The 26,098-nt window shown below is 47.4% G+C and overlaps 1 protein-coding gene across 2 annotated transcripts in view; it reads left to right on the top strand.

Moving 5' to 3' along the window:
- The window catches only part of LOC139416725 (membrane associated guanylate kinase, WW and PDZ domain containing 3a), a 275,221-nt gene that overhangs the window by 202,025 nt on the left and 47,098 nt on the right, over nucleotides 1-26,098 (top strand). For both annotated transcript variants that reach the window (XM_071165722.1, XM_071165724.1), the window contains exons 4-8: nucleotides 6,481-6,693; nucleotides 16,641-16,818; nucleotides 18,719-18,798; nucleotides 21,113-21,170; nucleotides 22,692-22,798. In XM_071165722.1, the coding sequence (XP_071021823.1) occupies nucleotides 6,481-6,693; nucleotides 16,641-16,818; nucleotides 18,719-18,798; nucleotides 21,113-21,170; nucleotides 22,692-22,798 (636 nt within the window). The remainder of the gene's footprint in view (nucleotides 1-6,480; nucleotides 6,694-16,640; nucleotides 16,819-18,718; nucleotides 18,799-21,112; nucleotides 21,171-22,691; nucleotides 22,799-26,098) is intronic.

The following is a 26,098-nucleotide window of genomic DNA, read 5'->3' as shown; positions in this document are numbered from 1 at the left end:
TCAGCAGACATAACAAAGTGCTTATACAGACCCCAGCCTAAAACCCCAAACAGCAAGCAATGCAGATGTAGAAGCACAGTCGCTAGGAAAAACTCCCTAGAAAGGCAGAAACCTAGGAAGAAACCTAGAGAGGAACCAGACTCTGAGGGGTGGTAGTCTAGACATAAGAGTACCATTAAGGCCAGATTTGTTAAATAAGCAACCCATAAGTTATTAACTTAATACAGGGTGTAAATAATACAAATGATTTGTTTCTATTATGAATAAATTAAAGAGCGAGCCAAGAGTCTTGGTCTAAAAACCAAAAGTGTTCCTCAGGAATGCCAGCCCATGTTGACTCCAATTTATTTGACCTTTATTTAACTCTGCAAGTCAGTTAAGAACAAATTCTTATTTTCAATGACGGCCTAGGAACAGTGGGTTAACTGCCTGTTCAGGGGCAGAACAACAGATTTGTACCTTGTCAGCTCGGGGATTTGAACTTGCAACCTTTCGGTGACTAGTCCAACGCTCTAACCACGCTCTAACCCTGCCGCCCCAATGATTCCCCCAGTTGTGTCAAGTTGTCTGGATGTCCTTGGGTGGTGGACAATTCTGGATACACACAGGAACCTATTGTTTGACCCTCTGAATAGCACACACACACAATCCATGTCTACATGGTATCAAGTTTAAAAAATCCTTCTTTAACCTACACTGATTGAAGTGGATTTAACAAGTTACATCAATAAGATATCATAGCTTTCACCTGGATTCACCTGGTCAGTCCGTCATACTCAGTGTATGTTAATAACTTAATAATGATAATATGCTGGCATAATGACATCTTTAATTTTGCTGTGCCAGGTCTGGGCCTATGTTTCATAACACATTGAGCTAGGTTTACTCTTAGATGTTTGGGTATTTTTCCCATGAATACCCATAAGATGAGGCAACCCGTCTGTGTTATAAACAGACTACTATGTTGTTGAGAGATGTTTCTCCACATGTAATAACTTTCAATGGTACATGCAGCTCACAGGAGGTTGTTGTCACTTTAATTGGGGAGGACAGTCTCGTGGTAATGGCTGGAGCGGAATGGTGTCAAACACATGGTTTCATTCGCCCCGTTCCAGCCATTATTATGAGCCGTCCTCCCCTCAGCCTCCGCTGATATAACTATAACTCACCACCCCCCCCCCAGATAGGCTGAGAAACTCCAGGAGTTAGTTTTGCATTCTACTCTAGAGTCAGCGCCACTGAAGGACTGGCTTCCCAGGGGCAGAGGGAAGAGAGGGAACAGCAAAATGAATCAACATCTATACCCTCCTGAGTTGCTGTTTCTCCCCCTTCCTCTCTTTCTTTAGATTGTTCTGTCTGGTTAGCTGTGAGGAGGTAAAAAGAAATCGGGAAATTGGGTCAACTTTCCCACAGTAGGAGAGAGAAGGCGAGGGAGAGAGGGAGAGAGAGAAGGTGAGGCAGGGAGAGAGGGAGAGAGAGAGAGAAGGTGAGGGAGAGAGGGAGAGAGAGAAGGTGAGGGAGGGAGGGAGAGAGAGAGAGAGAGAGAGGGGGAGGGAGAGAGAGAAGGCGAGGGAGAGAGGGAGAGAGAGAAGGTGAGGGAGGGAGGGAGAGAGAGAAGGTGAGGGAGGGAGGGAGAGTGAGAGAGAGAGAGAGAGAGAGAGAGAGAGAAGGTAAGGGAGGGAGGGAGGGAGGGAGAGAGAGAGAAAGCGAGGGAGAGAGGGAGAGAGAAGGTGAGGGAGGGAGGGAGGGAAGGTGAGGGAGGGAGGGAGAGAGAGCGAGAGAGAAGGCGAGGGAGGGAGGGAGGGAGTAAAAAAAGAGTGTTCCTCTCCTCACGGAGGGAGTTGTACTGTTTTGGCCCTGGGCACCACAGTACACAACACACAACAATAAAACAGCCAGTAGAGCCAATAGAACCAGGCAGCGCCTCGCCCGGTCTGTCCTGGATAAAGGCTTCTGTCACGGGGCTCTGGGGAGCACAGCCCAGCACTGCACTGCAGTAAATATGACAATAAGAAGAGAGAGAGAGAGATGGGGAAGGAGAGAGGGAGAGTGAGCCCAGGCTATGGTCAGAGCTGCATTACAGTGGGGAATCCATTTCCCTATTTAGTGTTGACATGCTGAGTATAAACTGTCCTATCTCTCCTCCAGGGCTGTCATTGAACGACTGTTTCTGACCGGCTATCTCTATCCTTTCTCTCTCTCTCTCTCTCTCTCTCTGTGTGCGTGTGTGTGTGCATGTGAGTGGTTGCACCTGCTGGTCCAAAGTTTTAGAACACCTACTCATTCAATTGTTTTTCTTTATTTTTGCTATTTTCTACATTGTAGAATAATAGTGAAGACATCAAAACTATGAAATAACACATATGGATTCATGTAGTGACAAAAAAGTGTTAAACAAATCCAAATATATTTTATATTTGAGATTCTCCAAATAGCCACCCTTTGCCTTGATGACAGCTTTCAACACTCATGGCATTCTCTCAACCAGCTGCACCTGGAATGCTTTTCCAACAGTCTTAAAGGAGTTCCCACATATGCTGAGAACTTGTTGGCTGCTTTTCCTTCCCTCTGCGGTCCTACTCATCCTTAACCATCTCAATTGAGTTGAGGTCAGGGGATTGTGGAGGCCAGGTCATCTGATGCAGCACTCCATAACTCTCCTTCTTGGTAAAATAGCCCTTACACAGCCTGGAGGTGTGTTGGGCCATTGTCCTGTTGAAAAATAAATGATAGTCCCACTAAGCCCAAACCAGATGGAATGGCGTATCACTGCAGAATGCTGTGGTAGCCATGCTGGTTAAGTGTGCTTTGAATTCTAAATAAATCACTGACAGTGTCACCAGCAAAGCACCCCCACACCACCTCCTCCATGCTTCACGGTGGGAACTACACATGCGGAGATCATCCATCCACCTACTCAGCGTCTCACAAAGACACGGCGGTTGGAACCAAAAATCTCCAATTTGGACTCCAGACCAAAGAACAGATTTCCACCGGTCTAATGTCCATTGCTCGTGTTTCTTGGCCTAAGCAAGTCTCTTCTTATTATTGGTGTCCTTTAGTAGTGGTTTCTTTGCAGCAATTCGACCACGAAGGCATGATTTATGCAGTCTCATAGCGCTTGATAGTTTTTGGACTGCACTTGAAAAAACTTTAAAAGTTCTTGAAATTTTACGGATTGACTGACCTTCATGTGTTAATAACAGACTGTCGTTTCTCTTTGCTTATTTGAGCTGTTCTTGCCACAATATGGACTTGGTATTTTACCAAATAGGGCTATCTTCTGTTTACAGTGCCTTGCGAAAGTATTCGGCCCCCTTGAACTTTGCAACCTTTTGCCACATTTCAGGCTTCAAACATAAAGATATAATACTGTATTTTTTTGTGAAGAATCAACAACAAGTGGGACACAATCATGAAGTGGAACGACATTTATTGGATATTTCAAACTTTTTTAACAAATCAAAAACTGAAAAATTGGGCGTGCAAAATTATTCAGCCCCTTTACTTTCAGTGCAGCAAACTCTCTCCAGAAGTTCAGTGAGGATCTCTGAATGATCCAATATTGACCTAAATGACTAATGATGATAAATACAATCCACCTGTGTGTAATCAAGTCTCCGTATAAATGCACCTGCACTGTGATAGTCTCAGAGATCCGTTAAAAGCGCAGAGAGCATCATGAAAAACAAGGAACACACCAGGCAGGTCCGAGATACTGTTGTGAAGAAGTTTAAAGCCGGATTTGGATACAAAAAGATTTCCCAAGCTTTAAACATCCCAAGGAGCACTGTGCAAGCGATAATATTGAAATGGAAGGAGTATCAGACCACTGCAAATCTACCAAGACCTGGCCCATGATCACTCTGGATGAACTGCAGAGATCTACAGCTGAGGTGGGAGACTCTGTCCATAGGACAACAATCAGTCGTATATTGCACAAATCTGGCCTTTATGGAAGAGTGGCAAGAAGAAAGCCATTTCTTAAAGATATCCATAAAAAGTGTTGTTTAAAGTTTGCCACAAGCCACCTGGGAGACACACCAAACATGTGGAAGAAGGTGCTCTGGTCAGATGAAACCAAAATTGAACTTTTTGGCAACAATGCAAAACGTTATGTTTGGCGTAAAAGCAACACAGCTCATCACCCTGAACACACCATCCCCACTGTCAAACATGGTGGTGGCAGCATCATGGTTTGGGCCTGCTTTTCTTCAGCAGTGACAGGGAAGATGGTTCAAATTGATGGGAAGATGGATGGAGCCAAATACAGGACCATTCTGGAAGAAAACCTGATGGAGTCTGCAAAAGACCTGAGACTGGGATGGAGATTTGTCTTCCAACAAGACAATGATCCAAAACATAAAGCAAAATCTACAATGGAATGGTTCAAAAATAAGCATATCCAGGTGTTAGAATGGCCAAGTCAAAGTCCAGACCTGAATCCAATCGAGAATCTGTGGAAAGAACTGAAAACTGCTGTTCACAAATGCTCTCCATCCAACCTCACTGAGCTCGAGCTGTTTTGCAAGGAGGAATGGGAAAAAATGTCAGTCTCTCGATGTGCAAAACTGATAGAGACATACCCCAAGCGACTTACAGCTGTAATCGCAGCAAAAGGTGGCACTACAAAGTATTAACTTAAGGGGGCTGAATAATTTTGCACGCCCAATTTTTCAGTTTTTGATTTGTTAAAAAAGTTTGAAATATCCAATAAATGTCGTTCCACTTCATGATTGTGTCCCACTTGTTGTTGATTCTTCACAAAAAAAATACAGTTTTATATCTTTATGTTTGAAGCCTGAAATGTGGCAAAAGGTCGCAAAGTTCAAGGGGGCCGAATACTTTCGCAAGGCACTGTACCTCTTCACAACACAACTGATTGGCTCAAATGCGTAAAGAAGGAAAGAAATTCCACAAATTAACTTTTAACAAGACACACCTGTTAATTGAAATGCATCCCAGGTGACTATCTCATGAAGCTGGTTGAGAGAATGCCAAGAGTGTGCAAAGCTGTCATCAAGGCAAAGGGTGACTATTTGAAGAATCTCAAATGTAAAATATATTTTGATTTGTTGAACACATTTTTGGTTACTACATGATTCCATATGTGTTAGAAAATAGTAAAAATATGTATGACCTGTACTGTCTTCATTGTAATCAGACAGTTGTCGTTGTCTCCACAACCTAACTTTCCCCTGGGGATTAATAAAGTATCATCGTCTCTACCAGGTTACTGACTGTTTCTATTGATACGGCTGTGTGTGTTCTCTACCAGGTTACTGACTGTTTCTATTGACACTGGTGTGTGTGTTCTCTACCAGGTTACTGACTGTTTCTATTGATACGGCTGTGTGTGTTCTCTACCAGGTTACTGACTGTTTCTATTGACACGGCTGTGTGTTCTCTACCAGGTTACTGACTGTTTCTATTGACACGGCTGTGTGTGTTCTCTACCAGGTTACTGACTTTTTCTATTGACACGGCTGTGTGTGTTCTCTACTAGGTTACTGACTGTTTCTATTGACACTGCTGTGTGTGTTCTCTACCAGGTTACTGACTGTTTCTATTGACACTGCTGTGTGTGTTCTCTATCAGGTTACTGACTGTTTCTATTGACACGGCTGTGTGTGTTCTCTACCAGGTTACTGACTGTTTCTATTGACACGGCTGTGTGTGTGTTCTCTACCAGGTTACTGACTGTTTCTATTGACACGGCTGTGTGTGTTCTCTACCAGGTTACTGACTGTTTCTATTGACACGGATGTGTGTGTTCTCTACTAGGTTACTGACTGTTTCTATTGACACTGCTGTGTGTGTTCTCTACCAGGTTACTGACTGTTTTTATTGACACGGCTGTGTGTGTTCTCTATCAGGTTACTGACTGTTTCTATTGATATGGCTGTGTGTGTTCTCTACCAGGTTACTGACTGTTTCTATTGACACGGCTGTGTGTGTTCTCTACCAGGTTACTGACTGTTTCTATTGACACTGGTGTGTGTGTTCTCTACCAGGTTACTGACTGTTTCTATTGACACGGCTGTGTGTGTTCTCTACCAGGTTACTGACTGTTTCTATTGACACGGCTGTGTGTGTTCTCTACTAGGTTACTGACTGTTTCTATTGACACGGGTGTGTGTGTTCTCTACTAGGTTACTGACTGTTTCTATTGACACTGCTGTGTGTGTTCTCTACCAGGTTACTGACTGTTTCTATTGACACTGCTGTGTGTGTTCTCTACCAGGTTACTGACTGTTTCTATTGACACTGGTGTGTGTGTTCTCTACCAGGTTACTACTACTGACTGTTTCTATTGACACTGGTGTGTGTGTTCTCTACCAGGTTACTGACTGTTTCTATTGACACTGCTGTGTGTGTTCTCTACCAGGTTACTGACTGTTTCTATTGACACGGCTGTGTGTGTTCTCTACCAGGTTACTGACTGTTTCTATTGACACGGCTGTGTGTGTTCTCTACCAGGGAACTACTACGGGACACCCAAGCCCCCAGCGGAGCCCAGCCCGGTGCAGCCTGACCTGGTAGATCAGGTGCTGTTTGATGAGGAGTTTGATACAGAGGTCCAGAGGAAACGCACCACCTCCGTCAGCAAAATGGACAGGAAGGACAGTGCAGCCCCCGAGGAGGAGGACGAGGAGGAGAGAGAGAGGTCTCCCCTGGTCAACGGACTCACAGGTAAGATGTCCTGTCCATGTTGTCCTGCAACATGTTCCCTTCCTCTCTCTCCCACAAACTGCCTCCAACTGATCATCAACAACATTGATATTGTTGGTAGTTAAAATGGCGGCGGAGCAGAAGGCAGACGTTTTACGTGCCTCCAACCGATTGTGTTTTTTCTTTGTTTATCTGCGTTCTTACACTTCTGCTGCTCTCTGTTCATCATATATGCATAGTCACTTTAACCATACCTACATGTACATACAGTGAGGGGAAAAAGTATTTTATCTCCTGCTGATTTTGTACATTTGCCCACTGACAAAGAAATTATCAGTCTATAATTTTAATGGTAGGTTGATTTGAACAGTGAGAGACAGACTAACAACAAAGAAATCCAGAATAACACGTGAAAAATTTTATAAATTGATTTGCATGAGGGAAATAAGTTTTTGACCCCATCTCAATCAGAAAGATTTCTGGCTCCCATGTGTATTTTATACAGGTAACGAGCTGAGATTAGGAGCACACTCTTAAAGGGAGTGCTCCTAATCTCAGTTTGTTACCTGTATAAAAGACACCTGTCCAAAGAAGCAATCAATCAGATTCCAAACTCTCCACCATGGCCAAGACCAATTACCTAATTTCTATCAACATGTTAAATGCGCAACCAGAGGGAAAATAACTCTGGACCACCTATACTCCACACACAGAGATGCATACAAAGATCTCCCTCACGCTCCATTTGGCAAATCTGACCATAAGTATATCCTGCTGATTCCTGCTTACAAGCAAGCAGGAAGCACCAGTGACTAGATTTAAAAAAAAGTGGTCAGATGAAGCAGATGCTAAACTACAGGACTGGTTTGCTATCACAGACTGGAATATGTTCCGGGTTCCTCCAATGGCATTGAGGAGTACACCACCTCAGTCATTGGCTTCATCAATAAATGCATCGATGGCGTCGTCCCCACAGTGATCACACATACATTCCCCAACCTGAAACCATGGATTATAGGCAGCATCCACACTGAGCTAAAGGCTAGAGCTGCCGCTTTCAAGGAGCGGGACTCTAACCCGGAAGCTTATAAGAAATCCCGCTATGCCCTCAGACGAACCATCAAATAGGCAAAGCATCAATACAGGACTAAGATCGAGCCGTACTACACCGGCTCTGACGTTCGTTGGATGTGGTAGGGTCTGCAAACCATTACAGACTACAAAGGGAAGCACAGCCAAGAGCTGCCCAGTGACACGAGCCTACCGGACGAGCTAAACTACTTCTATGCTCACTTTGAGGCAAATAACACTGAAACATGCATGAGAGCACCAGCTGTACCGGATGACTGTGTGATCACGCTCTCCACAGCCGATGTGAGTAAGACCTTTAGACAGGTCAACATTCACAAGGCCGCAGGGCCAGATGGATTACCAGGACATGTACTGCGAGCATGCGCTGACCAACTAGCAAGTGTCTTCACTGACATTTTCAACCTCTCCCAGTCCAAGTCTGTCATACCAACATGTTTTAAGCAGACCACCATAGTGCCTGTGCCCAAGAACACTAAGGTAACATGCCTAAATGACTACCGACCTGTAGCACTCACATCTGTAGCCATGAAGTGCTTTGAAAGGCTGGTCATGGCTCACATCAACACCATCATCCCAGAAACCCTAGAACCACTCCAATTTGCATACTACCCTAACAGATCCACAGATGATGCAGTCTCTATTGCACTCCACACTGCCCTTTCCCACCTGGACAGAAGAAACACCTATGTGAGAATGCTATTCATTGACTACAGCTCAGCTTTCAACAACGTAGTGTCCTCAAAGCTTATCAATAACCTAAGGACTCTGGGGCTAAACACCTCCCTCTGCAACTGGATCCTGGACTTCCTGACGTGCCGCCCCCAAGTGGTAAGGGTAGGTAACAACATATCCGCCACGCTGATCCTCAACACAGAGGCTCCTCAGGGGTGCGTGTTCACTCATGACTGCACGGCCAGGCACGACTCCAACACCATCATTCAATTTGCAGATGACACAACAGTGGTAGGCCTGATCACCGACAACAACGAGACAGTACCAGGACAACAACCTCTCCCTCAACGTGATCAAGACAAAGGATATGATTGTGGACTACAGGAAAAAGAAGACCGAGCACGTCCCCATTCTCATCGACGGGGCTGCGGTGGAGCAGGGTGAGAGCTTCAAGTTCCTTGGTGTCCACATCACCAACCAACTAACATGGTCCAAGCACAGCATGACTGTCGTGAAGCGGGCACGGCAAAACCTATTCCCCCTCAGGAGACTGAAACATTTCCTCAGATCCTCAAAAGGTTCTACAGCTGAACCATCAAGAACATCTTGACTGGTATGGCAACTGCTCGGCCTCCGACCGCAAGGCACTACAGAGGGTTGTGCGAACGGCCCAGTACATCACTGGGGCCTAGCTTCCTGCCATCCAGGACCTCTGTACCATGCAGTGTCAGAGGAAAGCCCTGAAAATTGTCAAATAATCCAGCCACCCTAGTCATAGACTATTCTCTCTGCTACCGCACGGCAAGCGGTACCGAAGCACCAACTTCTAAACATCTTCTACCCCCAAGCCATAAGACTCCTGAACATCTAGTCAAATGCCTACCCAGACTATTCACATTGCCCCCCCTCCCCTCTCCACACCACTGCCACTCTCTGTTGTTATCTATGCATAGTCACTTTAATTAACTCTACCTACAGTGCCTTGCGAAAGTATTCGGCCCCCTTGAACTTTGCGACCTTTTGCCACATTTCAGGCTTCAAACATAAAGATATAAAACTGTATTTTTTTGTGAAGAATCAACAACAAGTGGGACACAATCATGAAGTGGAACGACATTTATTGGATATTTCAAACTTTTTTAACAAATCAAAAACTGAAAAATTGGGCGTGCAAAATTATTCAGCCCCTTTACTTTCAGTGCAGCAAACTCTCTCCAGAAGTTCAGTGAGGATCTCTGAATGATCCAATGTTGACCTAAATGACTAATGATGATAAGTACAATCCACCTGTGTGTAATCAAGTCTCCGTATAAATGCACCTGCACTGTGATAGTCTCAGAGGTCCGTTAAAAGCGCAGAGAGCATCATGAAGAACAAGGAACACACCAGGCAGGTTCGAGATACTGTTGTGAAGAAGTTTAAAGCCGGATTTGGATACAAAAAGATTTCCCAAGCTTTAAACATCCCAAGGAGCACTGTGCAAGCGATAATATTGAAATGGAAGGAGTATCAGACCACTGCAAATCTACCAAGACCTGGCCGTCCCTCTAAACTTTCAGCTCATACAAGGAGAAGACTGATCAGAGATGCAGCCAAGAGGCCCAAGATCACTCTGGATGAACTGCAGAGATCTACAGCTGAGGTGGGAGACTCTGTCCATAGGACAACAATCAGTCGTATATTGCACAAATCTGGCCTTTATGGAAGAGTGGCAAGAAGAAAGCCATTTCTTAAAGATATCCATAAAAAGTGTTGTTTAAAGTTTGCCACAAGCCACCTGGGAGACACACCAAACATGTGGAAGAAGGTGCTCTGGTCAGATGAAACCAAAATTTAACTTTTTGGCAATAATGCAAAACGTTATGTTTGGCGTAAAAGCAACACAGCTCATCACCCTGAACACACCATACCCACTGTCAAACATGGTGGTGGCAGCATCATGGTTTGGGCCTGCTTTTCTTCAGCAGGGACAGGGAAGATGGTTAAAATTGATGGGAAGATGGATGGAGCAAAATACAGGACCATTCTGGAAGAAAACCTGATGGAGTCTGCAAAAGACCTGAGACTGGGATGGAGATTTGTCTTCCAACAAGACAATGATCCGAAACATAAAGCAACATCTACAATGGAATGGTTCAAAAATAAACATATCCAGGTGTTAGAATGGCCAAGTCAAAGTCCAGACCTGAATCCAATCGAGAATCTGTGGAAAGAACTGAAAACTGCTGTTCACAAATGCTCTCCATCCAACCTCACTGAGCTCGAGCTGTTTTGCAAGGAGGAATGGGAAAAAATGTCAGTCTCTCGATGTGCAAAACTGATAGAGACATACCCCAAGCGACTTACAGCTGTAATCGCAGCAAAAGGTGGCGCTACAAAGTATTAACTTAAGGGGGCTTTTTAATTTTGCACGCCCAATTTTTCAGTTTTTGATTTGTTAAAAAAGTTTGAAATATCCAATAAATGTCGTTCCACTTCATGATTGTGTCCCACTTGTTGTTGATTATTCACAAAAAAATACAGTTTTATATCTTTATGTTTGAAGCCTGAAATGTGGCAAAAGGTCGCAAAGTTCAAGGGGGCCGAATACTTTCGCAAGGCACTGTACATGTACATACTACCTCAACTAACCGGTGCCCTCGCACATTGACTCTGTCCTGCACCCCCCTGTATATAATGTTATTTTTTACTGCTCCTCTTTAATTACTTTTATTTCTTATCTCGTATCCTTATTTTTTTAAACTGCACTGTCGGTTAGGTGCTCGTAAGTAAGCATTTCCCTATACACCTGTTGTATTCGGCGCATGTGACTAATAACATTTGCTTTGATTTGATTTGAACGCAACATCCCAGGGCGCCTAATATGCTCGAACATTCACTCTTTCACTTTGTCGGAGATTTGTTCTGGCTCAACAACAGCTGCCCATGCTGCCCAAAATGAGAGAAAGGGATGAGAAAGAGAAATGGCTTTTATTTTCATCACCCTCATTACCTCCACCCATCACCCTCATTCCCTCCACCCATCACCCTCATTCCCTCCACCCATCACCCTCATTCCCTCCCTCCACCCACCATCACCCTCATTCCCTCCACCCATCACCCTCATTCCCTCCACCCACCATCACCCTCATTCCCTCCACCCATCACCCTCATTCCCTCCACCCACCATCACCCTAATTTCCTCCACCCACCATCACCCTCATTCCCTCCACCTATCACCCTTATTCCCTCCACCTATCACCCTCATTCCCTCCACCCATCACCCTCATTCCCTCCACCCACCATCACCCTCATTCCCTCCACCCATCATCACCCTCATTCCCTCCACCCATCACCCTCATTTCCCCCACCCACCATCACCCTCATTCCCTCCACCCATCACCCTCATTCCCTCCACCCACCATCACCCTCATTCCCTCCACTCACCATCATTTTCATTCCCTCCACCCACCATCACCCTCATTCCCTCCACCCACCATCACCCTCATTCCCTCCACCCATCATCACCCTCATTCCCTCCACCCATCACCCTCATTTCCCCCACCCACCATCACCCTCATTCACTCCACCCATCACCCTCATTCCCTCCACCCACCATCACCCTCATCCCCTCCACCCATCACCCGCATTCCCTCCACCCACCATCACCCTCATTCCCTCCACCCACCATCACATTCATTCCCTCCACCCACCATCACCCTCATTCCCTCCACCCATCACCCTCATTCCCTCCACCCATCATCACCCTCATTCCCTCCACCCATCACCCTCATTTCCCCCACCCACCATCACCCTCATTCCCTTCACCCTCCATCACCCTCATTCCCTCCACCTACCATCACCCTCATCCCCTCCACCCACCATCACCCTCATCCCCTCCACCTACCATCAGCCTCATTCCCTTCACCCTCCATCACCCTCATTCCAAACACCTACCATCACCCTCATCCCCTCCACCCACCATCACCCTCATTTCCTCCACCCACCATCACCCACATCCCCCCACCCTCCATCACCCTCATTCCCTCCCCCCTAATTTCCTCCACCCACCATCACCCTCATTCCCTCCACCCTCATTCCCTCTACCCTCCATCACCAGTATTACCTCCACCCTCCATCTCATTCATTCCCTCCACCCTCATCCCCTCCAACCATCATCACCCTCATCCCCTCCACTCACCATCACCCTCATTCCCTCCACCCACCATCACCCTCATTTCCTTCACCCTCCATCACACTCATCCCCTACACCCACCATCACCCTCATTCCCTCCACCCACCATCACCCTCATTTCCTCCACCCTCCATCACACTCATTCCCTCCACCCTCCATCACACTCATTCTCTCTTTCCCCCAAATGGGACATCCCAGGATTATCCATCTGTCCCTTACAGAAGGTCTCTTCTAAATACAAACTCTACAAAGTCAAGTCGTTCTCCATCTAGCTGGATCAATAATGTAGAAATCCCTGGTTAAAGGGATATAGTTTGTTCTTGTTTTATTTCCCTTGGAGATATTATCCTCACATGAACTGTAAACAAAAACAAAAACCACAAGTGCCACAGCTCGTAGAGAAAAGGCAGCATCCAACTGGGCATATAGGAAAGGAGTCTTATCCAGATAATGGATTCCAAACATGGCCAAAACATTTTCTGAAGAAAAGGTTCCCTGTGGTGTATACAGCGACCATTGATGAGACCAGTGTGGTACCATGGAGGAGGCTATGCACATCAGATGGGGGACATACTGTAGACGATATGATAGACAGAGAGTGATTGGGTACATTGGGACCCATCCCGCCATCCCTGGAGCAGCGTCTGGTCTTGTCCCATTTGCCCTCCAGGCTTCCCCTGTAGAGTGCCTCTCCTCTGGGCTTGGGGTGCTTCCAGCTGGCCCCTGCTCCTCTCTGTTCCCACAGCTGTCCCCTGTTTTGTCTGTGGTTCTCTCTGGCTCCGTCCAAAGGGCATTCCCCCGTTCTGAGTCTGCATGGTGCCAATGACAGAGAGGACAATGTAGCCCTCCCTTCCGTCAGATGGTGAGTCTGTCTAGTCCCATGGACCTAAGCCCATGCCCATGACTGTACCCTGTACCCATTCCAGGGTCCTGCCTGCAGCTGGGCACCTGGGTTGTACTTTCTCTGCCTGATTTAATGTCTCAGTTGTGATCAGGCAGTTGTGCATATCAGAGGGGCCTTGGGCAGGCCCTGAGGGCTGGGCTGCTAAACACACTTCTAAGAACAGTAAGAGAGTCATAAAGTGTCTCAGTGGAGGTATGCTGATCTAGGATCAGGTTCCCGCTGTCCATAAAGTCTTATTCATTATGACCATTATGACCTATATCAGCGCTCTTACTCTGACTCCTCAATAATACCAATTAAAATATGCCATTTAGCTGACACTATGATCCAATGCGCCTTACAGTCATGCATACATACATCTTTCATCTGGGTGACACCAGATGGAATTGAACCCATGGCCCGGGCTTTCCAAGCGCCATGCTCTACCAATATAGGAAAAGAGACTGAAGCACAGGTCTAGGAACAGTTAGACAGGCCATTGTCTGTGCAAACAGAGAGCCACACTAGCAAGGCGTTTAGACCTGAGCTGTTCCCCTGCACACCATCTCTATCACTATAGCCTTTGGCACACACAACAATGGGTGCATGGGTTGGATGAAGAGAACACCCGATTCACGTTTTTCCTCCAAATTATTTATTTTGTTCTTGACGAGACACCCTCAGTTCTACTTTTACCTATGTAGTGCATCATACCCACATCACCTATAGCTGTCCCTGGTGAGTCTCCTGACTGAATGGATGCTTTTCTCAATGGGTTTGCAAAGTAGCAGGGAGGATCACATAAATGCAGGTGTATTGTACATGCATCAAACAATACTATTATACACTACATGACCAAAAGTATGTGGACATCTGCTCGTCAAACATCTTATTTCAAATGTGGAGTTGGTCCTCCCTTTGCTGTTATATCAGCCTCCACTCTTCTGGGAAGACTTTCCACTAGATGTTTGAGCATTGTTGCAGGGACTTGCTTCCATTCAGCCAAAAGAGCATTATTCGGCGTTCCAATTCTTCCCAAAGGTGTTTGATGGGGTTGAGGTCAGGGCTCTGTGCAGGCCAGTCGAGTTCTTCCACACCGAAAACATTTCTGTATGGACCTAGGTTTGGGCACGGGGCATTGTCATGCTGAAACAGGAAAGGGCCTTCCCCAAACTGCTGCCACAAAGATGGAAGCACATAATCGTTTATTTCTTTATTGTATGCTATAGCGTTAAGAGTGCTCTTCTCTGGAACTAAGGGGCCTAGCCCAAACTATGAAAAGTAGCCCCAGACCAGTACTCCTCCACCAAACTTTACAGTTGGCACTATGCATTGGGGCAGGTAGTGTTCTCCTGACATCCGCCAAACCCAGATTCGTTTGTCGGACTGCGAGATGGTGATGCGTGATTCATCGCATTTCCACTGCTTCAGAGTCCAATGGTGGCGAGCTTTACACCCCTCCAGCTGACGATTGGCATTGCACATGGTGATCTTAGGGTTGTGTACGGCTGCTCAGCCATGGAAACCCATTTCATGAAGCTCCCGACGAACAGTTATTGTGCTGACATGAGTGTTGCATCCGAGCACAGACGGTTTTTACACGCTATGCGCTTCAGCACTCCGCAGTCCCGTTCTGTGAGCTTTTATGGCCTACCACTTCACAACTGAGCCGTTGTTGCTCCTAGACGTTTCGACTTCACAGTAACAGTACTTACAGTTGACCTTCAGAAATTTGACGAACTGACTGATTGGAAAAGTCATATGACGGTGCAACGTTGAAAGTTACTTAGCTCTTCAGTAAGGCCACTCTACTGCCAATGTTTGTCTATGGAGATTGCATGGCTCTGTGCTCAATTTTATACACCTGTCAGCAACGGGTGTGGCTGAAATAGCCAAATCCACTAATTTGAAGGGTGTCCACATACTTCTGTATATATAGTGTATATTGAATGATGTCTTCATTATTATTCTACAGTGTATAAAATAGTGAAAATCAAGAAAAACCATTGAATGAGTACCCTATGTAAAGAAAATCACTTAACTTTCATGTCATGCACTTTACTCTCCTTCTGACAGCTCGTCCTCTTTTATGGGTCGTTTTCTTTCTCCCTTCAGATCAGAAGTCAACTCTGAATACAGTAATGAGCTAGGTCAGAGGCATGCAAATCCAAACCTGCAGATAAGAGCACATGCACGCACACAAAACACACACACACACACACACACTCCCTCACAGGGCAAGGTTTAGTGATGCTAATAGGGGCTGGGTAAGGCTGAAGTGTGGTGTTGGTCAGCTCTGCCCTTGTTGCCGTTGAGCCTCTCGCTCTACAGAACATCACTGCTGACATGCAAATCCTGTGGCACACTTGCTGCACTTCCGTCTCTTTCTCTCTCTCTCTGTCCTCTCCCTTTCTCTAGTCCCCTCTCTCTCTCTCTCCTGTTCTTTGCTGTGTGTAACAGTCTAAAGCCTACAGTCAGTCTGTCCAGGGAAGCCGCAGAGAGAGATGCATGGAGCTCACAGGGCTCACTGCCCAGCCTCCACACGCTCACTACCCAGCTTCCACGCGCTCACCACCCAGCCTCCTCACGCTCACCACCCAGCCTCCACACACCCACCACCTAGCCTCCACTCCCACCACCCAGCCTCCACACGCCCACCACCCAGCCTCCACACGCTCACCACCCAGCCTCCACACGCTCACCACCCAGCCTCCACACGCTCACCACCCAGCCTCCACAAGCCTACCACCCAGGCTCCACACTCTCACCATCCAGCCTCCACACACCCACCACCTAGCCTCCACTCCCACCACCCAGCCTCCACACGCCCACCACCCAGCCTCCACACGCTCACCACCCAGCCTCCACACGCTCACCACCCAGCCTCCACACGCTCACCACCCAGCCTCCACAAGCCTACCACCCAGGCTCCACACTCTCACCATCCAGCCTCCACACTCTCACCACCCAGCCTCCACACTCTCACCACCCAGCCTCCACACTCTCACCACCCAGCCTCCACACTCTCACCATTCAGCCTCCACATGCTCACCATGCAGCCTCCACATGCTCACCATGCAGCCTCCACACGCTCACCACCCTTCTCCTTCCCCCTGTCTTTCTCTCCCTCCTGTGATATGGCCACAGAGCACAAGGACAAGGCTGGGCAGGAGTGGAGGAAGGCTGTACCCAGCTACAACCAGTCCAGTAGTGGGGCTGTGGACTTCCGGACCTGGAGCACCTTACCACGTGACGAGAGCCAGGAACCGCTACCCAAGACCTGGGAGATGGCCTACACAGAGACGGGCATGGTTTACTTCATAGAGTAAGTGTTGGTCTTCTGGTTCTCTATTCCAGTACAGTGCCGGCGTGGTGTTGGGGATGCTAGAAGTGGCGAGAGGTAGTTTTGAAAAAGAGCATTGAGATTTGTTTGTTCAGAGAATAGTTTGTTCCACTCTAAAGTCTGTGTTACACTGTTACATACAGTATCCTACTTGTTTCTCTGCGGCTCAGACGTACAGTAGCAGTACAGCACTTGGAGAAGTTAACAATAGTATTATTGTTATTATAATTATGGATTCATGAAATTATTCATTATTTAACCCATCTGGCGTCTAAAATACAGTTGTATTGTTTTCCTGTGTTTGATGTGATGGTACTTGGCTTGGGCTTAAAGCACTGGGCCTCTCCCTTTCCCTCTCCCTCCATTGCTTATCAGTCAGTCTGTTTGTGTGGCTCACACAGCCTACAGAAGACAGGGCCAGGTGCTGTAGCCTGCCTAAAATCAATAGCCCATTCTCACTTCACAGGAGACAATTGGGCAAATGAAATGCTCCCAGAGGCCTGCTCTCTGTGTTCGGCTCTACCTTTCCCTCCTTTCCCCTCTCCTTTCCTCCATCCCTCATTCCATTCCTCCATCAAAGGACCTATCTGCCTCTATTCGGTTCTGACTACCTCTCCCTACCTCCATCTGTCCCTACCTCCCATCTTTCCCTACCTCCATCTGTCCCTACCTCCCATTTGTCCCTACCTCCATCTCTCCCTACCTCCATCTGTCCCTACCTCCCATCTGTCTCTACCTCCATCTGTCCCTACCTCTCATCTGTCCCTACCTCCCATCTGTCCCTACCTCCATCTGTCCCTACCTCCATCCCTACCTCCATCCCTCCCTACCTCCATCCATCCCTCCCTACTTCCATCCATCCCTCCCTACCTCCATCTGTCCCTACCTCCATCTCTCCCTACCTACCTCCCTCCATCCCTCCCTCTCTCCCTCCATCCATCCCTCCCTACCTCCATCCCTCCCTACCTTCATCCATCTATCCCTCCCTCCCTACTTCCATCCCTCCCTCCCTCCCTCCATCCCTCCCTCCCTCCCTCCCTCCCTCCCTCCCTCCCTCCCTCCCTCCCTCCCTCCCTCCCTCCCTCCCTCCCTCCCTCCATCCATCTATCCCTCCCTCCCTACTTCCATCCATCTATCCCTCCCTCCCTACTTCCATCCATCCCTCCCTACCTCCATTGATCTGTCCCTACCTCCATCCCTCCCTCCCTCCCTCCCTCCCTACCTCCATCCCTCCCTCCCTCCCTACCTCCATTGATCTGTCCCTACCTCCATCCCTCCCTCCCTACCTCCATTGATCTGTCCCTACCTCCATCCCTCCCTCCCTCCCTACCTCCATCCCTCCCTCCCTACCTCCATTGATCTGTCTCTATCTCCATCCCTCCCTCCCTACCTCCATTGATCTGTCCCTACCTCCATCCCTCTCTCCCCCCTCCCTACCTCCATCCCTCCCTACCTCCATTGATCTGTCCCTACCTCCATTGATCTGTCCCTACCTCCATTGATCTGTCCCTACCTCCATTGATCTGTCCCTACCTCCATCCCTCCCTCCCTACCTCCATTGATCTGTCCCTACCTCCATTGATCTGTCCCTACCTCCATTGATCCCTCCCTACCTCCATTGATCTGTCCCTACCTCCATCCCTCCCGCAACGGCACCTGCTCCTTTTGTTCTTTCCCTGAAAGAGCCACTGGATTCCAAAATAATGACATAAGTTTGTGTTTTTGAAGGGCCCTTTATTTTTGGCCGAATGGTTAGGGAGCGCGAGGGGACAGTTGTTTCCAAATACTGGCTGGTGAATAGCTAGCTGTACTTCACCTAGTTGTTGTGGTGTTGTGAGGCTTTTTGTTCAGCTTGTAAAGTTGTGCCTCTGTGTCTCCACAGTCACAACACCAAGACCACTACCTGGCTGGACCCCAGGCTGGCCAAAAAGGCCAAGCCCCCGGAGAGGTGTGAGGATGGAGGTGAGAATCTCACACACACACACACACACACACACACACACACACACACACACACACGTTCTCATATACAGACGGTGTAGTAGCACTTATCTTTCTTACACAAGCATCTTGTTGCAATATTTCACTCACATGCACTTATTCACCCTCACTACTCTCTCTCACTCACACACATATTACTGTCCACGGTCTGAATACACCACATTACACATACTGTAATTATGAGTGGAGACCCCCTATGCCACTGAAGTTTGTGACCTACAGTATAGACAAACACACAGACACACAGACAGTAAACCACTAAGCAGGACCCAGCCTGCCCCTGTCCCTAATGGCTTGTGGGAGACCTGCGGAGAGCTCATCAGCGCTGTATCTCTGAAAAGGCAATTCCACAGTCTCCTCTTGCGTGAAGCACTCTTTTCCCCTGCATGTGTTCGTCACAGGACAGCACACACTCCAGATTCCACTCACACACCGCTGGGAAAAGACAAGACATTTTTTTTCAGCATGGGCATAACAGCTACACATTTCCTTGCTTCCAACTACATGTTCTCTCTCACTCTCCCCCCCCCTCTCTCTCTCTCACTCTCCCCTCTCTCTCCCCTCTCTCTCTCTCACTCTCCCCTCTCTCTCTCGCTCTCTCAATTTAAGGGCTTTATTGGCATGGGAAACATATGTTAACTTTGCCAAAGCAAGTGAAGTAGATAATAAACAAAAGTAAAATAAACAATAGAAATTAACAGTAAACATTACACTCACAGAAGTTCCTAAAGAATAAAGACATTTCAAATGTCTATATACAGTGTTGTAACAATGTGCAAATAGTTAAAGTACACAAGGGAAAATAAATAAACATAAATATGGGTTGTATTTACAATGGTGTTTGTTCTTCACTGGTTGCCCTTTTCTTGTGGCAACAGGTCACAAATGTTGCTGCTGTGATGGTACACTGTGGTATTTCACCCAGTAGATATGGGAGTTTATCAAAATTGGGTTTGTTTTAGAATTCTTTGTGGATCTGTTTAATCTGAAGGAAATATGTCTCTAATATGGTCATACATTTGGCAGGAGGTTAGGAAGTGCAGCTCAGTTTCCACCTCATTTTGTGGGCAGTGTGTACAAAGCCTGTCTTCTCTTGAGAGCCAGGTCTGCCTACAGCAGCCTTTCTCAATAGCAAGGCTATGCTCACTGAGTCTGTACATAGTCAAAGCTTTCCTTAAATTTGGGTCAGTCAAAGTGGTCAGGTATTCTGCAACTCTCTCTGTCTGTCTCTGTGTCTCTCTTTGTCTATCGCTTTCTCTTTCACTCCATCCCTCTCCCCCTCTCCCCCTTTCCCCTCTCTGTCTCTCCCTCTCCCCCTCTCTTCTCTCTGTCTCTCCCTCTCCCCCTCTCCCCTCTTTGTCTCTCCCTCTCCCCTCCCCCTCTCCCCTCTTTGTCTCTCCCTCTCCCCTCTCCCTCTCCCCCTCTCCCCTCTCTGTCTCTCCCCCTCTCCCCTCTCTGCCTCTCCCCTCTCCCTCTCCCCCTCTCCCCTCTCTGTCTCTCCCCCTCCCCTCTCCCTCTCCCCCTCTCTGTCTCTCCCTCTCCCCCTCTCCCCTCTCTGTCTCTCCCTTTCCCCCTCTCCCCTCTCTGTCTCTGTCTCTCCCACTCTCCCCTCTCTGTCTCTCCCCTCTCTGTCTCTCCCTCTCCCCCTCTCCCCTCTCTGTCTCTCCCTCCCCCCCTCTCCCTCTCCCCCTCTCCCCTCTCTGTCTCTCCCCTCTCTGTATCTCCCTCTCCCCCTCTCCCCTCTCCCCTCTCTCTCTCCCTCTCCCCCTCTCCCCTCTCTGTCTCCCTCTCCCCCTCTCCCTCTCTGTCTCTCCCCTCTCTGTCTCTCCCTCTCTGTCTCTCCCTCTCCCCCTCTCCCCTCTCTGTCTCTCCCCTCTCTGTCTCTCCCCTCTCTGTCTCTCCCTCTCCCCCTCTTCCCTCTCTGTCTTTCCCTCTCCCCCTCTCCCCTCTCTGTCTCTCCCTCTCCCCTCTCTGTCTCTCCCTCTCCCCCTCTCCCCTCTCCCCCTCTCCCTCTCCCCTCTCCCCCTCTCCCCTCTCTGTCTCTCCCTCTCCCCCTCTCCCCTCTCTGTCTCTCCCTCTCCCCCTCTCTGTCTCCCCCCTCTCTGTCTCCCCCTCTCCCCTCTCTGTCTCTCCCTCTCTCCCCTCTCTGTCTCTCTCTCCCCCCCTTCCCTTTACATCTGTGTGTCTCATTGTGTGTGTAGATGATGTACCAGTTGCTCCAGAGCTGTAGCAGCACAATGATTTGCATCTGCTTCTGTCTGTCTCTTGCCTGCAGAACTTCCGTATGGCTGGGAAAAGATTGAGGACCCGCAGTATGGAATCTACTACGTGGAGTAAGTACACCTCTCCTGATAGTTGTGGTGATACAGGAAGTAGTGGCATGGTTATTTTGTTTTATGAGATGGGATGAGCTGGGATTTCTGTTGAAGTCAATAAGAGATGCTGGTCAGGCAGACCTGCGCTTGTGATGCTGTCACTGCCTCGCCTCACTGAGAAATGCACACTGCCACACAGTTCACCCAGCATGGATTCCCATGGGAGTAGCAGGAAGGAGAATTCTGAGGAGAGGAAACGACGATCACCGGGACAACCCGTTTTTTTTCCCTCTCTGTCTTTTTGTTTTGAATGAATACAGTAAAACACAATGGGTCATTATGTTCTAACTAAAGTAGAGAGCGAGTCATGGCAATCAGAAGAACATAGAGGACTGAGCACACTCAGTCACGGAGGAGTGCTTCTGTTCCTTGATTGGATAGTGAGGATAACTCTCAGCATGACTCATGCCCAACAAGAGCACAAACAGTACTTTTCTTCGAAACACACATACACACACTGTCACACATACAAATTAACACACGTATAGGACTGCGGGAAAATGTTTTGTGTTGAGGTGCTGTCAACAGGGAGTGCATTTTTCTCCGCTCTGCTGAAGTTGTAATTTTGATTTATCAGGGGAACACACACACGCTGGCAATTGGCACACACAGCACACACACTGTCACACATACACACACTCCGCATGCATGTGATTCAACGAGCAGAGCAGGAGTGGCATCCCTTCCAAAAAAACCTGAGTAACGACTGGGGCTGAGCTACAACTGTTAAAGCACAGGCGCATTATGCAGATCAGCTGCTTTCCTTGCTTTACATTCAACCTGGGGGCTCATCTCACAAAGGGCTGGCCTGGGAATCTACAGCGCTACAGCTACAGGGACAGGAGGCACACAGACTGCTTTACTGATCCTAGGTCAATCAGATGTGGGCGTTGTGGGCAGGATATATATCTTGGGTATATGGTTATTTCACTGATCTTAGGTCAGTGGTTATACGTGTCAACAGTACTGTAGTGTCATTTTCTTTGTCGTTTACAGATGAGAAAGTGCTGTGTTGGTGTGTCGCTGATTTGAATAGGATCACTGTGATGTAATATAAGCTTGGTACCAGAGGTTTGCAATGACTGGATAGTGCTCTGGGATGTCACTAGACTGTAATGTGTAAGGGTACTGTGAAACTGTTTTGAGTTTTGGTCACGACACAAACCATTGAAGAAAGCGGCTCCAGAGAGATGAGAGATTACTTGGCTTTTGTGTTGCTGCCAAATGAAGAGATCCAGATAACTGTGTGTCATAGGAGGAGAAGGAAAACATTGAAATAAGGCTGTGAAAACATGTAAGCCTCACTCTCTTTTGGTCGGTTTCACCTTCTCTAAGATTTATGAAGTGTGTATTAGTCCTCGCTTGAGGTTGTATTTCTTTGGTTTTTATACAGTATGTAGAGTAGCACTCTGTGCATGTGTGCTGTATACTGATCTCTCCAGTGAGTGTTCTGTCTTGTCCCTTGTCTCTGTGCTGTAGCCATATCAATCAGAAGACCCAGTTTGAGAACCCAGTCCTGGAAGCCAAGAGGAAACTGAGCCTGGACACCCCCTCCCCTGGCCTGCAGGGGGTTAACACACCCTCAGGTAATACCTCTCTGCCAGCCCACGGTCACCATAGATTCAATTGAAAACGGATCATTGTCATGGTCACTAACTAGTATACCACTTATTATGAAGCAGTGTGTTTAATGAATTGGACATATTAAATGAATTGGGTGTTTAATTGGGCATTCATTCTGTATGCTAGTGTCTATTGGAACAGAGCCTAAAGCCAGAATGTCAGAATTGTTCCTAATCAGATCCCCTTAGTTTAGAGATGATGTCAGTGTAGACGCCAATTACACGACATGCCACTTGGACCACTTGTCGTTGTAGTGTCTACTGTCTAAAGATAATCAGTTGCAGTCAGTGAGGGCAGTACCAAGTGGCCATTGTAACAATGGTATTAAAATGGTACTAATGGATAGTAACCACTTTACTTCAAATGGATTTGGACAAGTATGTTGTGAAGTGGAGAAGGCACTCGTTTTGCTCACAGCTCTCTTGCACAAAAAGCTTTTGTCTGTCCCTGTCACTCATCGCTTCAAACACTTCACACTGCCGAGGGAGAGATCCAAAGAGCAAGAGAGTCATGAGACGAAGTGAGCGAGAGAAAGAGCGAGACATGAGACGGAGAAGAGGAAGAGCGAGTCATGAGACAGAGAAGAGGAAGAGAGAGTCATGAGAGAGACAGAGAAGAGAGAGAGCGAGTCATGAGACAGAAGAAAACAGAGAGTCATGAGATAGAGAAGAGAGAGAGTCATGAGAGAGACAGAGAAGAGAAAGAGAGAGTCATGAGATAGAGAAGAGAGAGAGAGTCATGAGAGAGACAGAGAAGAGAAAGGGAGAGTCATGAGACAGAAGAGAGAGAGAGAGAGAGAGAGTCATGAGAGAGACAGAGAAGAGAGAGAGCGAGAGTCATGAGAGAGACAGAGTGGAGAGAGAGCGAGCGAGAGTCATGAGAGAGACAGAGAAGAGAGAGAGCGAGAGTCATGAGAGATAGAGAAGAGAGAAAGCGAGAGTCATGAGGGAGACAGAGAAGAGAGAGAGTCATGAGAGAGACAGAGAAGAGCGAGAGAGAGTCATGAGAGAGACAGAGAAGAGAGAGTGAGAGTCATGAGAGAGACAGAGAAGAGAGAGTGAGAGTCATGAGAGAGACAGAGAAGAGAGAGCGAGAGTCATGAGAGAGACAGAGAAGAGAGAGTGAGAGTCATGAGAGAGACAGAGAAGAGAGAGCGAGAGTTATGAGAGAGACAGAGAAGAGAGAGTGAGAGTCATGAGAGAGACAGAGAAGAGAGAGCGAGAGTCATGAGAGAGACAGAGAAGAGAGAGCGAGAGTCATGAGAGAGACAGAGAAGAGAGAGCGAGAGTCATGAGAGAGACAGAGAAGAGAGAGCGAGAGTCATGAGAGAGACAGAGAAGAGAGAGCGAGAGTCATGAGAGAGACAGAGAAGAGAGAGAGCGAGTCATGAGAGAGACAGAGAAGAGAGAGAGCGAGAGTCATGAGAGAGACAGAGAAGAGAGAGAGCGAGTCATGAGAGAGACAGAGAAGAGAGTGTATTGGACATAGAAAGTTTTCTTAATCGTGGTAGTTTGGGGTCAATGGATTGACAGATCAATTAGAATGTAGTAGTTGTAAATTACATAATGATTGACTCATCCTCTCAGGACCACTTCCTCTAAGTAATGTCACCGAGACATTCTGTACTCTAACCACACTGTTAGTCAGCATTCAGCTCTGATTAAAATCTCATTTTATTGGTCACATCCATGTGTTTAGCTATTGCGGGTGTAGCGAAATGCTTGTGCTTCTAGCTCTGACAGTGCAGTAATATCTAACAAGTAATATCTAACAAATTACACAACATATACCCAATACACACAAATCTAAGTAGGAAGTAATTAAGACTCTATACATATGGATGAGCGATGTCAGAGCGGAACAGACTAAAATACAGTAGAATAGCATAGAATACAGTATATACATATGAGATGAGTGATGCAAGATATGTAAACAGTATTACGTGAATGAGATACCATAGAATAGTATAGAAAACAGTATATACAGTTGAAGTCAGGAGTTTACATACACCTTAGCCAAAACACATTTAAACTCAGTTTTTCACAATTCCTGACATTTAATCCTAGTAAAAATTCCCTGTCTTAGGTCAGTTAGGATCACCACTTAATTTTAAGAATGTGAAATGTCAGAATAATAGTAGAGAGAATGATTTATTTCAGCTTTTATTTCTTTCATCACATTCCCAGTGGGTCAGAAGTTTACATACACTCAATTAGTATTTGGTAGCATTACCTTTAAATTGTTTCACTTGGGTCAAATGATTCGGGTAGCCTTCCACAAGCTTCCCACAATAACTTGGGTGAATATTGGTGTCACGCCCTGACCTTAGAGAGCCGTTTTATGTATCTTTTTGGTTAGGTCAGGGTGTGATGTGGGGTGGGCATTCTATGTTTTGTTTTTCTATGATTTTGTATTTCTATGTTTTGGCCGGGTATGGTTCTCAATCAGGGACAGCTGTCTATCGTTGTCTCTGATTGGGAACCATACTTAGATAGCCCTTTTCCATCCTTTCAGTATGGGAAGTTAACTTTGTTTGTGGCACATAGCCCTTAAGCTTCACTGTTGTTTTTGTATTGTTTATTGTTTTTGTTGGCGTCATCCTAATAAAAAGGAATATGTATGCGCTTTGGTCTACTTCTTTCAACGGCCGTGACAGAACGTCCCACCACCAAAGGACCAAGCAGCATGGTAAAGAGGACTCCTGGACATGGAGGAGATCCTGGACGGTAAGGGACCCTGGAGGCAGGCTGGGGAGTATCGCCGTCCAAAGGAGGAGATAACGGCAGCGAAGGAGGAGCGGCGGCGATATGAGGAGGCACGTCAGCGAAGCAGGCACGAGAGGCAGCCCCCAAATTGTTTTTGGGGGGAGCACACGGGGAGTCTGGCTGAGTCAGGTTGGAGACCTGAGTACGCGTTCACAGCCCGGTGCGCGTTCACAGCCCGGTGCGCTACATTCCAGCTCCCCGCATCTGCCGGGCTAGGGTGAGCATCCAGCCAGGACGGATGGTGCCGGCTCAGCGCGCCTGGTCTCCAGTGCGTCTCTTCGGCCCAGGAAATTCTGCGCCGGCTCTGCGCACTGTGTCTCCGGTACATCTGCACAGCCCAGTGTGTCCTGTGCCAGCGCCCCGCATTTGCAGTGCGAAGATAACCACCCAGCCAGGACGGGTTGTGCAGGCTCTAAGCTAGAGACCTCCAGTGCGCCTCCACGGCCCAGTGTATCCGGTGCCTCGGCCAAGGACAAAGCCTCCTGTATGCCTCCCCAG

The sequence above is a fragment of the Oncorhynchus clarkii genome, chromosome 9, assembly GCF_045791955.1.
Source record: "Oncorhynchus clarkii lewisi isolate Uvic-CL-2024 chromosome 9, UVic_Ocla_1.0, whole genome shotgun sequence".
Lineage (NCBI taxonomy): Eukaryota > Metazoa > Chordata > Actinopteri > Salmoniformes > Salmonidae > Oncorhynchus > Oncorhynchus clarkii.
This window is presented reverse-complemented; position numbering and strand designations above follow the sequence as displayed.